This window comes from Borostomias antarcticus (assembly GCF_949987555.1).
Source record: "Borostomias antarcticus genome assembly, chromosome: 13".
Taxonomy (NCBI): Eukaryota; Metazoa; Chordata; class Actinopteri; order Stomiiformes; family Stomiidae; genus Borostomias; species Borostomias antarcticus.
The window spans coordinates 14,896,621-14,909,120 of record NC_140246.1 but is presented as its reverse complement, the minus strand read 5'-3'; the positions used below and the strand labels follow the sequence as shown (position 1 = coordinate 14,909,120).

Sequence of the window (12,500 nt, the reverse complement as noted above, 5' to 3'; positions counted from 1 at the left end):
CCTTGGCGTATCTGGGGCCCGCATCGCTCAGCGACGGCTTTACGCTCTTACCCCGAGACCAGACAGACAGGAGGGCGAGGCGTGAGGGACACGAAAACCGCTTTGCGCCCAGCAATCTGCTCCCCTTTTGCGACCCGGCGGATGGAAGTGGCGTGTGTACTTGGCGGGCGTGGAGGGAGGGAGGGAGGCGTAAAGAAAAAGAAGAGCTTGACTAATGGCGCTCTCCGCGCACAGAAGCGAGTGCTTTTGGATTACGGGGGCGGGGTTGGGGGGCTTCGATGCCACTTCTCCCAGAGGTCTGAAGCCCCTCGCTGCCAAACGACCCGTCGCCGTGATTGGAAAGCCGTTGAAACGAAAAACTGTGAAATGGAGGAAGCATCTGTGATTTCTCTACTCTTCCCCTCTCTCTCCTCTCGTTCCCTTCTCTGCTCTTTCAGTACCCCCTTTCCAGTTCCCTCATCCTCTCTCCTCTCATCCTCCTCTCTCTCTCCTGTCATCCCCCTCTCCTCTCATCGTCCTCTCTCTCTCCTCATCCTCCTCTCTCCTCTCATCCACCTCTCTCTCTCATCCTCCTCTCTCTCTTCTCACCCTCCTCTCTCCTCTCATCGTCCTCTCTCCTCTCATCCTCCTCTCTCTCATCCTCCTCTCTCTCTCCTCTCACCATCCTCTCTCCTCTCATCCCCCTCTCTCCTCTCATCCTCCTCTCTCTCCTCTCTCTTCCCATCTTCCTCTCTCTCTCCTCTCATCCTCCTCCTCCTCTCTCTCTCTCCTCTCATGTCCAGCGTTCCTCCCTCTTCTCTGGGCCGTTGAGAGTGGCTGGAGCTGAAGAAGCTGTTTTAATCATGAGGAACCCCCCAGCACATCATGGGGAACTCCTCCCTAGTGTTTGGAGAAGCTTCCCATCTGGGCCTGAGCCCCCCCCCCCCCCCCCCCACACACACACACACACACTCACACTCACACACCCCCACACACACCCGGCACACCGGGGCTGTGTTCCTAATCACGTACTTCCATACTATATAGCATGCCAAAAAGTAATGTAGTATGTCCCAATACATAGTATGCCACATACAGTACGGCAAAAATACCAGGTTGTCCAACTACATTCGGGCGTATTTTGCAGTATGAAAGCCAGCTGACAATCCCGGCTATTCTGACCCACATACTGTGCTCAGCGGAAATGATGTCACATGTGCGAGTTGCGCCGGAGGCGTTTTGATGAATCCCGGCTGTTGACGAACGTTGCTTCACGGACGGCGACGGACGCGGTCAAATTTCAAGGCGCGACGTACTAACAAGGTAGTATGTCCCGATCTGATGTGTACTCCTAGGGACGGCTGTAGTACGTACTGGTTATACAAAGTAGAAGTATGCGATTGAGAGCGCAGCCTAGGACCCGGGGTGGGAGTGAAGGACGGCGTGTTCTGCTTCCCTGCACTCCTCCGCGGGAATAAAGACCCTCTCCCACGGCGAGCGACAGGTGGGCCCGACCTGTCCGGGTGAAATGTCCGTGTCAGATAGAATAATGAGGGGCTTTGGTGGGCAGGACGGGATGGAGGGGGGGGGGCACCGCTGGGCCCTCGGCCTATAAATATTGTATCTGCGGCAGTGGTGGGCGAGGCAGGTTTATTTTTCGCAGCTCTGAAGAACAGCAGCGCCCGCCACTCCTCCGGCGCGATCGGGCCTTGTCCTCGGCGGAGTGCGATGCGAACGGGTCGGCCCACTCATCAAACGCGCGTGGGAGGGGAGGGGGGCACGAGGACTCTCTGGAAACAACAAAGTGGAGGGGAGCCGCGGCGCGCGGAGATCGGGGGGAGGTGAAATGATGGTGCCGATAACGAGCCGCCGCCGCTTTGGTTCTGAGTCGTCTGGAGGAGGAGGGGGATTGGACGCGGGAGACTGAGGGGGGGGGGGGGGATCGGACACGGGAGACTGGGGGGGGGGATCGGACGCAAGACGAGGTATTGAGGGCGGAAGGAAGGAGTCTTAGTCATGCTTCCAGTCACCGCCCCGAGTCCGGAGGAGACTTTTGTCGTGGGCTGAGGTCTGCTGCTTCCCATAAAGACTTGGAACAGGAAGACTCCAGAGAGATCGATACACAGAGCCAACGCTTGGGTCCTCTTATTGAAATCAATACTAGCAAATGCTAACACTCCCGGGCCTGTGTTATGAGGCAATCCATAACTACTAAGGAGAGCAGGGGAGGGAGAAGGAGGGATGAGGGGGAAGGGGGTGGAGAGGAGGAGGGAGGAGGGGTGAGGAGGTGTAGAGGAGGAGGGGTGAGGGGGGAGGAGCTGTAGAGGAGGAGGGATGAGGGGGAGGAGGTGTAGAGAAGGAGGGGTGTGGGGTGAGGAGGTGGAGGAGAGAAGGAGGGGTGAGGCGGTGTAGAGGAGGAGGGATGAGGGGGAGGAGGTGTAGAGAAGGAGGGGTGTGGGGTGAGGAGGTGGAGGAGAGAAGGAGGGGTGAGGAGGTGTAGAGGAGGAGGGGTGTGGGGTGAGGAGGTGTAGAGGAGGAGGGATGAGGGGGAGGAGTCGTAGAGAAGGAGGGGTGTGGGGTGAGGAGGTGGAGGAGAGAAGGAGGGGTGAGGCGGTGTAGAGGAGGAGGGGTGAGGGGGTGGAGGAGAGAAGGAGGGATGAGGGTGATGAGGTATAGAGAAGGAGGGGTGAGGCGGTGTAGAGGAGGGATGAAGGGTTGGAGGAGAGAAGGAGGGATGAGGGTGAGGAGGTGGAGAGAAGGAGGGATGAGGGGTGAAGAGGTGTAGAGAAGGAGGGATGAGGGTGAGGTGGTGTAGAGGAGGAGGGATGAGGGGTGGAGGAGAGAAGGAGGGATGAGGGTGAGGAGGTGGAGGAGAGAAGGAGGGATAAGGGGTGAGGAGCTGTAGAGAAGGAGGGATCAGGATGAGGAGGTGGAGAGAAGGAGGGATGAGGGGTGAAGAGGTGTAGAGAAGGAGGGATGAGGGTGAGGAGCTGGAGAGAAGGAGGGATGAGGGGTGAAGAGGTGTAGAGAAGGAGGGATGAGGGTGAGGAGGTGTAGAGGAGGAGGGATGAGGGGGTGGAGGAGAGAAGGAGGGATGAGGGTGAGGAGGTGGAGGAGAGAAGGAGGGATAAGGGGTGAGGAGCTGTAGAGAAGGAGGGATCAGGATGAGGAGGTGGAGAGAAATGGAGCAGACGGTCTGGAGAGCCCAACCACAGTTCAGAAGAAACCCTGTAGATACCGTTCAGACACAGAAACACGTCTCGCCACGACTGACCAGTCAGGTAGAGGAGACGCCTCGTCCCCAACACTCCGGGGAGAGAGAGGGACAGAGGGGATAGAGGCAAGTGACCGCTGGTGTTTCCAAAAGTTCATCATATATAATCAACTATAAGAACATCCACCAAGCAGTCCTGAAAGCATCTTCACCTGGCGCTACAAACCTTTGTGAAGCAGCTGTTTCTGATATGAATGTCTTGAAATCTGAATCTAGAACCAGACTAACAGCGGAACATTTAGAAGACTCTATAAGAGAGACCACCCCAGAATGCACCTCTCTGTTCCCCTCCATGCAGAGGGAGTCATCTCACTGGTGTGAATTTGAGATATGAACTATTGTGTGACCTTGGCGCATTGAAACTTGGATATGTGAATAAATGTAAGTAATATAAGACCACGGCCACTTTCGTTTCAATGTAGCTCTCAGACAAAAAAGGTACTGTAGGAGAACCCTGCTGTAGAGAGAGAGAGAGATGGAGAGATAGAGAGAGAGAGTAGACAGAGAGGGGAGAGAGAACATAAGAGTGAGTGAGTGAGTGAGTGAGTGAGTGAGTGAGTGAGTGAGTGAGTGAGTGAGTGAGTGAGTGAGTGAGTGAGTGAGTAAGCGAGCGAGCGAGCGAGAAAGTAAGATAAAGGGAAGAATAAAAAGAGAGGGAGAGAAACCGACGGACAGAAAAGGGATATGGAGGGAGAGCCAGGAGATGCTGCCACCGGGACACTGTGGCCATGTTTACATTAATACATTTTCCTTTTAAAACAAAAACGATCCCTGTCCACGTGAGCACTTTGACACCGGCCCATAAATAATCCCCATCCATGAAAATGCACATTACATGACTGTTCACGTACATTGGGCATCTGCTGCGGGTATTCTGTATTGTGTCTTCCAATTAGTTTAATTGCAATTACACTATATTGGCCCAAACCTCGAAATGATGAGTCTTAATGTCAACTAAGCAATAATAAACTAGTTGAAATAGAAGTGGATCCAGAATGCAAAGCAGTAAGAGGCTTATAGTAGAATGAGCGTGCTGGAGGGTTGGTCCTGATGTCTGCAGTCCCCAGAATGTGCTAGAGAGCTAAATATGTTTTGTCCCTCTTTTTCCTTATTATCAAAATTGAAGTTGCAAAGAACCTACTGTCCTCCTACCCATGTCCTGTGAGAAGTGTGAACAGCTCTGAGTCTTTGAAGCCTTTTTTCTCTGCTTAGTGATTTCAGGTGTACCGACATTCACAGAAGCATAACTTCTTCAAATATTTATAGATTTCAATGCATGGCACATTATTTGAAATCTTACAATTTACACTTTCGTAATCTGTCTAATAAAAACAAAACAAAAAAAAAACAGAAAAATTACCTTGGCAGACATCAGGACCAAACTTCCAGTGGATGGTGGACAGAGTGAGTGAGTGTGTATGTATGTCGGAATGTGTGAGTGTGTGCGCGTGTGTACAGTGTGTGTGTGTGTGTGTGTGTGAGAGAGAATGAGTGAGTGAGTGAGTGAGTGAGTGAATGTGTGCGTACTGTATGTTGGTGTGTGTGTGTGTGTGTGTGTGTGCATATGTTTGTGTGTGTGAATGTGTGCGTATATTTGTGTGTGTTAATGAGTGCGTATTTTTCTGTGTGTGAATGTGTGCGTATTTTTCTGTGTGTGAATGTGTGCGTATTTTGACCAAATGAAGGAACAGTCTTCTAACTGCAGCTAAGGCTTTCAGTCAAGAGTAATAGCATCTTGGGATGTTTGCCATTGTGGATGGGCAGTGACGCTCCGCCCGGAGAACACAGACCAACTGTGACGCTCCGCCGGGAGAACACAGACCAACTGTGACGCTCCGCCCGGAGAACACAGACCGACTGTGACGCTCCGCCCGGAGAACACAGACCGACTGTGACGCTCCACCCGGAGAACACAGACCAACTGGGGCGGAAACAGAACTTAATATACGAGGCTTCAACTGGGAGGAGCCACAAGTAACCAGAGGTTCCATTCAGATTCACACCAAACCAGCCGTATCCAGGTGCTCATTAGAAGGCAAATTAAAACCGACCGACCGACCAATTTCGCCAAGCGTGAGACAACGCCGGGAATATTCTATTATGCAGATAGTCTCATATTTAAGAACAACTCGGCACAAGGTCACCGATATCTGCTGGACATGAACACTTTAGCTCCTCAACTCCTCAACTGTGGCTCCGCAGCCCTGCGAGGGTCCGCCTAGAGAGGTCTCTGTCTCTGACCCGGTCCAAGGACACATCTCTATTCAGCCTCCCCCCGGGAGAGTGATCACATACAGACTGGGGGGGGAGAGAGAGAGAGAGAGAGAGAGAGAGAGAGGTAGAGTGATCACATACAGACTGGGGGGGGGGGGGGGGAGAGAGAGAGAGAGAGAGAGAGAGAGAGGTAGAGTGATCACATACAGCCTGGGGGGGGGGGGGGGAGAGAGAGAGAGAGAGAGAGAGAGAGAGAGAGAGAGAGGTAGAGTGATCACATACAGCCTGGGGGGGGGGGGGGGGAGAGAGAGAGAGAGAGAGAGAGAGAGAGAGAGAGAGAGAGAGAGAGAGAGAGAGAGAGAGAGGTAGAGTGATCACATACAGCCTGGGGGGGGGGGGAGAGAGAGAGAGAGAGAGAGAGAGAGGAGAGAGAGGTAGAGTGATCACATACAGACTGGGGGGGGGGGGAGAGAGAGAGAGAGAGAGAGAGAGAGAGAGGTAGAGTGATCACATACAGCCTGGGGGGGGGGGGAGAGAGAGAGAGAGAGAGGTAGAGTGATCACATACAGCCTGGGGGGGGGGGGGGGGGAGAGAGAGAGAGAGAGAGAGAGAGAGAGAGAGAGGTAGAGTGATCACATACAGACTGGGGGGGGGGAAAGAGAGAGAGAGAGAGAGAGAGAGAGAGAGAGAGAGGTAGAGTGATCACATACAGACTGGGGGGGGGGAGAGAGAGAGAGAGAGAGAGAGAGAGAGAGGTAGAGTGATCACATACAGCCAGGGGGGGGGGGGGGAGAGAGAGAGAGAGGTAGAGTGATCACATACAGACTGGGGGGGGGGGGGAGAGAGAGAGAGGTAGAGTGATAGAGGGAGAGAGAGAAAGAGAGAGTGATACAGGGAGATAACGGCAAAAGGGAGAGAGAGAGAGAGAGGGAGATGGAGCCCGAGAGACTCCGAGCATGTAAAAGGCATTTACATATGTGTGTGTGTGATACACACACACACACGCACGCACACACCCCACTCAAAACTCACACTCTGGGTAATTAAATTGGAAATAATGAAAGTAATGTGAGAACTCCCTTGGGACTACAGGGAGAGGAGACTGTGACTGTGCGTCTGTCTGTGCTGTGTTAAGGATACCGCAGCCAGGAGAGATCAGACTGCGAGAGACGAGCAGAGAGAGACCGCACACTGCGATGGTGAAAGTGCGCTCCTATGGCCTTAATGAGGAGCCGGGAACGTTCCCGGACGGTTCCCTCAAGGGCACGCACTTACAGCGGGGAGAAAACCATTTACCGGCGGAGAGTTACTTGTGGTTACTGTATGTACCGTTCTCCCGAGTACCTGACCCATCGAGAAAACATTTTTCTCATTATTCGGTTTGGTCCGCTGTACTGTGAGGCTGACACTTCCATCTCAATCCCGCGCTTTTTAAGGAGAACTCTAACAACATCACAACTGCTAAAAATTGCCTCTGGGAACTTGCATCCCCCTGGCTTGAATCCAACACTGGGCCGGGGTAGTGTGTGTGTGTGTGTGTGTGCACGTGTGCGTGTGTGTGTGCGTGTGTGCGTGTGTGCGTGCGCGTGTGTGCGTGCGTGTGTGCGTGTGTGTGTGAGTACGCGTGCTCTTCAGGGATACTTTAACAGCCATAACAGGCTCCTGTGTAATTAGCTGGGCGGCGGAGAGGCCAAGGCAAAGCCGGTTAGTGCTGCTTCTCGCTGCCTCTCAGGTCAGCTGCACAAGGTCGGTCAAGGAGCCCCGAGCCCCACAGGCAGCCATGCTGACAGTAAATGGAACGCTCGTGGAGACTGCCAACACATGACAACTAGACATGAACTTAGACCTTAGACTGGCTTTTAACAGAGAGAGAGGGGGGGGGGGGTGAGAGAGAGAGAGAGGGGAGAGAGAGAGGGGAGAGGGAAGAGAGAGAGAGAGAGAGAGAGGGGAGAGAGAGAGAGAGAGAGAGAGAGAGAGAGGGAATAGAGAGAGAGAGAGAGAGAGAGAGGGGGGGGGTGAGAGAGAGAGAGAGAGGAGAGAGAGAGAGAGAGAGAGAGAGAGAGAGAGAGAGGGGGGGGGTGAGAGAGAGAGAGAGAGGAGAGAGAGAGAGAGAGGGAGAGAGAGAGAGAGAGAGGGGAGAGAGAGAGAGAGAGAGAGGGAAGAGAGAGAGAGGGGAGAGAGAGAGAGAGAGGGGAGAGAGAGAACGAGAGAGAGAGAGGGAAGAGAGAGAGAGAGAGAGAGAGAGAGGGGGGGGTGAGAGAGAGAGAGAGAGGAGAGAGAGAGAGAGAGGGAGAGAGAGAGAGAGAGAGGTAGAGATAGAGGGGCAGATTTGGGCAGTCAGTGGTGCTGTGGAATCCTGACAAAGCTCTTCAGGGGTTTAGTAAAGGAGGAGGAGGACCGGTAGGATTAGGAAGAAGCTCCAACTCCAATAAGGGACAGGATCAGGGAAGGAGCAGTGAAGGCTGACGACCTCGCTGTCTCAGGCGATGGGATGGATTTTCAGAATGGTGTAGGCTTGGCCTGGCACGGCTGCACTGGAACCAACCGTACTGGGGGAAGGATCATCTCCTCCTCCCTTTCACACTCGTTAGATTAAAGAGACAAATGAAGAGAAAACATTTTGATGTAGCGCGGAGTTGAGGAAGGGGCCGCGTACTGTGAGCAATTTGTTACACTGGGGCACTTCTGGCCAATTTAACATGAACATGTGGTGTCATTATCAAAAAGCAATCTTTAAAGTATTTATGAAAGCTTAAGCACTCCAACAGCATCGTATTATTCCTCTTCAATTATTCCTCTTCAGAAGAGGAGGTAATGGGAGGAGAAGAGAGAGATTGCGAGGCGCCCAGCTTGTATGAATTTGCAGGGGCACAGCGTTGAAATTTGTTCAGAGAGAGAGAGAGAGAGAGAGAGAGAGAGAGAGAGAGACGGAGTGAGATAGAGAGAGAGAGACAGAGAGAGAGAGAGAGACAGAGAGAGAGACGGAGAGAGAGAGAGACAGAGAGAGAGAGAGAGAGGGGAGGGAGAGGAGAGGAAAGGGGTGATGGCTGGTTGTATTTACCTCCCTGCTGAAAATAACAACTAAGTGTTTTTCTAACAAGCACATGCGTCCCTCTCCAGTCTCTCTGTGGAAAACACTGCCCAATTAAAAACTAAAAAAAAAAGCCCCAACATCGCTGGGTCATTTGAAATCAGGTCTATAAAAAAACAACACATTCACTGCAGCAGTATATCTGTCCCCAGAAAAATGCAGTTTTCGTAAAATGTCTTTATTTATGACTTTCATCTCTACGGCGAACTATCTTGAATGTAATAAATCTAAACACCTTGCCCATTGCTTCCAGAAAGCACCTGTTTTGATGCCTTTGGAGGCGTCATCATCAAGGTGTCCTCCTCTCCCTCTTGATAACATGAATTCCCCAGAGTTCTTCACAAGTCGTTCCCATGCTGTTAGCCCCGTTAACCCGGAGTGTGTGTGTGTGTTCCACTGGTGTGTGTTGCCTTCCTATCACTCGAACAAAGACAACTGAGAAGGTGTGTTCAATGCCAAAACATCTGTGTGTGTATCGGCAGCCCCCCGGGACTGAATAAAGAAGAAGTTTGATTCTGAGCGCACGCCAACTCTACCTGTGTGTGTGTGTGCGCGTGTGTGTGTGTGTGTGGAGGGGGTGGGGGGGTTCTGTGAGAGACGAGCCAATTGTTGCTGCGCTTCAACGTGATTGGATTGCCACGCCTCTGGCGACGCTGGCCTCAGATTGGCTCTAAATTACTGCAAATTAATTCATTATCACATTAAGACAAATTAAGTGGCGACCAAAGTCAATTTCATGGCCCTGCCAAAGTCAACCACAGCTGGAACGGTAGGACACACATACTGTACACACACACACGCCCTCAACAGGGATGCAGCCTACGAGGAACACCTTGAAAAGCGCAGACTGGTCGAGGTCGAACAGGAAGTGAGTCTGTGTCGGTGCCTCGTGCCATTGATGTACAGTACGTGTGGGCGTCGACATTTTACTCAAATGAGTCATCGCTCGGTACTGTGATCCTGGCGGTTCGGGTCGGGTCAGGTCAGGTCAGTCCGCTCTCTCATACACCTTCAAGCTCCGCCCATGAGGGCACATTAAGCCGGCTCTTTAAATCTCATTCTATGAACCAAAGGGGAAGAGGCCAGAATGTGTTTATTGTACGCGTGGGTGTGCGTATGAATGCGCTCACGGGCATGTGTGTGTACAGTGTGTGTGTGTGTGTGTGTGTGTGTGTGTGTGTGTGTGTGTGTAAGCAGATGGGTATAGCTGATAGCTCTCCCACGGAACGCAGAACTGCACAAACAAACCAACAACCGTGTTTACCTACTGGGCTAAGGAACAGATGCCCGACAGCGGCTGTCCAGCTAGGCTGTGTCACAACACATCACTCAGATGAGAGCTGCCTACAGGATCGTGTGTGTGTTTGCGTGCGTGTGTGTGTGTGTGTGTATGGCCCTACGGTAACAACATGCGAAAGCTACACACAACATGGCTGTATTTAGCGCCTAAAAAGGAGTGTGTTTCTATTCTATATACTGTGTGTTTTGGATGGATGGTTATCGCACCAGGCAGCTAAAAAAAAATGATGATGATGATGATGTCGTCAGATATGGGCGGGGCAGAGAGAGAGTGGGTGTGTGTGTGTGTGTGTGTGTGTGTGGATGGGGGTAGGGACGGGGATATGGTAGTAATTACATGAGTGGCTGGTCATAATTCTGCTTCACTGGCACTTGGTAACGGTCACACTCCCTCACAAACACCAACACACACACGTGCGCACGCACACACACACACACACACGCACGCACACACGCACACACGCACACACGCACACACGCACACACGCACACACACACACAGCGAGCATGTGAAGGAGGAGAGTGCGGGTGTTGAAGGGAGCGACTGTGCAAGGACACCTGAGATTGTTGTCGGTCTGTCTGGCTCTAAACTCCGCCCCCCTGAGGAGTGACAGGCTGGGATTCAGTGCAGAACCGGCGACCAGCGGAACGTTCCGTCTCTTTCTCCACACGGCAGAGAACGTTCCGTCTCTTTCTCCACACAGTAGAGTAGAACGTTCCGTCTCTTTCTCCACACAGTAGAGTAGAACGTTCCGTCTCTTTCTCCACACAGTAGAGGAGAACGTTGACAGTCTTTCTCCACACAGTAGAGGAGAACATTCCCAGTCTTTCTCCACACAGTAGAGGAGAACGTTGACTGTCTTTCTCCACACAGTAGAGGAGAACGTTGACTGTCTTTCTCCACACAGTAGAGGAGAACGTTTGCAAAATACAATAATCAAATATATATTCGATTTTCTGACAATTGTATTTTTTCCCGGAATATAATTTCTGAGCTCAGCTGGCAGCCCTAACACACGCACACGCACGCACGGGCACACGGTCGTACCTGTCTCCACGTCCTGGGTGTAGAGGTGCAGGGTGTCGGTGATCTCGGTGACGTAGACGGGCCGGTAGTTCACCACGCGCTCCTTCTCCTCGTTCACGTGCACCACCTCCTCCACCGGCTTCTCCTCGTAGTTGGCCCAGATCTGTCACGCGCATCATGGGGGAGGGAGGGAGGGAGAGAGAGAGAGAGAGAGAGAGAGAGAGAGAGAGAGAGGAGCACACGGGTCAGGTCAGCTGACAGAGGGGGCGGGAGGGAGGTCATGTGATCAGGGAGGCCTGGGAGTAGAATCACACACTAGCTGTGTTCGGAATCGCTCCCTCGTTCCCTCACTCCCTGTTCACTATATAGGGTTCACCATGTAGTGAACTACCTAGGGAACGGAGAAAATGTAGGGTACATGCGCTGTTCCCTGGAAATCAAGGTGAATTGTGGGTAATAAACAGTGGACTATATAGGGAACGAAAATTCCGTGGAGAATTCGGACACTACAAACAAAATGGCTGACGCCCTATATAGTGCACTATATAGTGAATAGGGAGTGATTCAGAACACAGCTACTAGTCCTATCCAGACCCCCATATGAGTCGCTGCGCTGTGCGTACTACGCAATCTGAGACCGTGCCACTTCGCCGCCCCAGCTGGTGTTCTGGGGGCGTATCGACGGGTCAGAATTGAGAGAGTGACAGGTCGTAGCAGCGAATGAGAGACGCTAGTCCAGGTTAGATGGGCGGGGCCGGGTTGGGTGGGGAGCGCTTCATCGCGGAAATCGTTACTGACTGGGGTCGCTGGGATTCCGGCGCTACCAATGAATTCACTTCATTACCGTGAAGTGTCCCAGACCCCATAGAGATCTGATCAATCAATTTCCTGAAGCTTGTACAAGTTCCTACTTCATTTTACATGACAAGCATTTTGGTAAAACATTTTAGCTGTATAACAATTATGCCGCATGGCTGACAGACACAAATATTAAAGACAATATTAAAGTGAACTATTGAATTACGATAAACTATCCCCCTGTGGTGCGAGGCTTCTCCCCACTGTGTTGAGAGAGGGGGTGTGGAGGCTGCAGGGTCCTAGAGGGCCCACTTACACACGTTACCCTGGCTGCTCTCTACTGCACAGCCCTGCGCTGCTAACAGCCTAAACACCTGACTCGGCCTTTCTACAGAGGGTGTTTATATGTGTACGAGTATCTGTGTGAGTGTGTATTTGTTTGTGCGTGTGTGTATGAGAGAAATAGTTCTTTATTTGTGAGCGAGCGCGTGTGTGTGTGTGTGTGTGTGAGTGTGTGTGTGTGTGTGAGAAAACGGGTCATATCCTCTCTCTGCTGCATGAAGGTTAGTTCTCTTGCGAGGTTCCCCAGGAGAAACAGAGGGCAGGCTGCTCATTAGGAAAGAGCGCTTCACTCTGGGCCACAAATCAAACAGTATGGACGGTGTGTGTGTGTGTGTGTGTGTGTGTGTGTGATGTGTCTGTGTTCTGTACATGAAAGTGTGAGTGCAGGTTGGTATGGTGTGTGTGTGTGTGTATCCCAGCAGGACAGGGTGAGGGCTGGATAATCATCTCTCTAACAGCTGAGGGCAGATGGGGGA

The 12,500-nt window shown here is 52.2% G+C and overlaps 1 protein-coding gene across 1 annotated transcript in view; it reads right to left on the bottom strand.

Moving 5' to 3' along the window:
• Positions 1-12,500, bottom strand: part of snd1 (staphylococcal nuclease and tudor domain containing 1) — a 210,323-nt gene that overhangs the window by 32,664 nt on the left and 165,159 nt on the right. Inside the window, exon 18 of the mRNA XM_084448019.1 lies at positions 10,906-11,047. Coding sequence (XP_084304145.1) covers positions 10,906-11,047 — 142 coding nt within the window. The remainder of the gene's footprint in view (positions 1-10,905; positions 11,048-12,500) is intronic.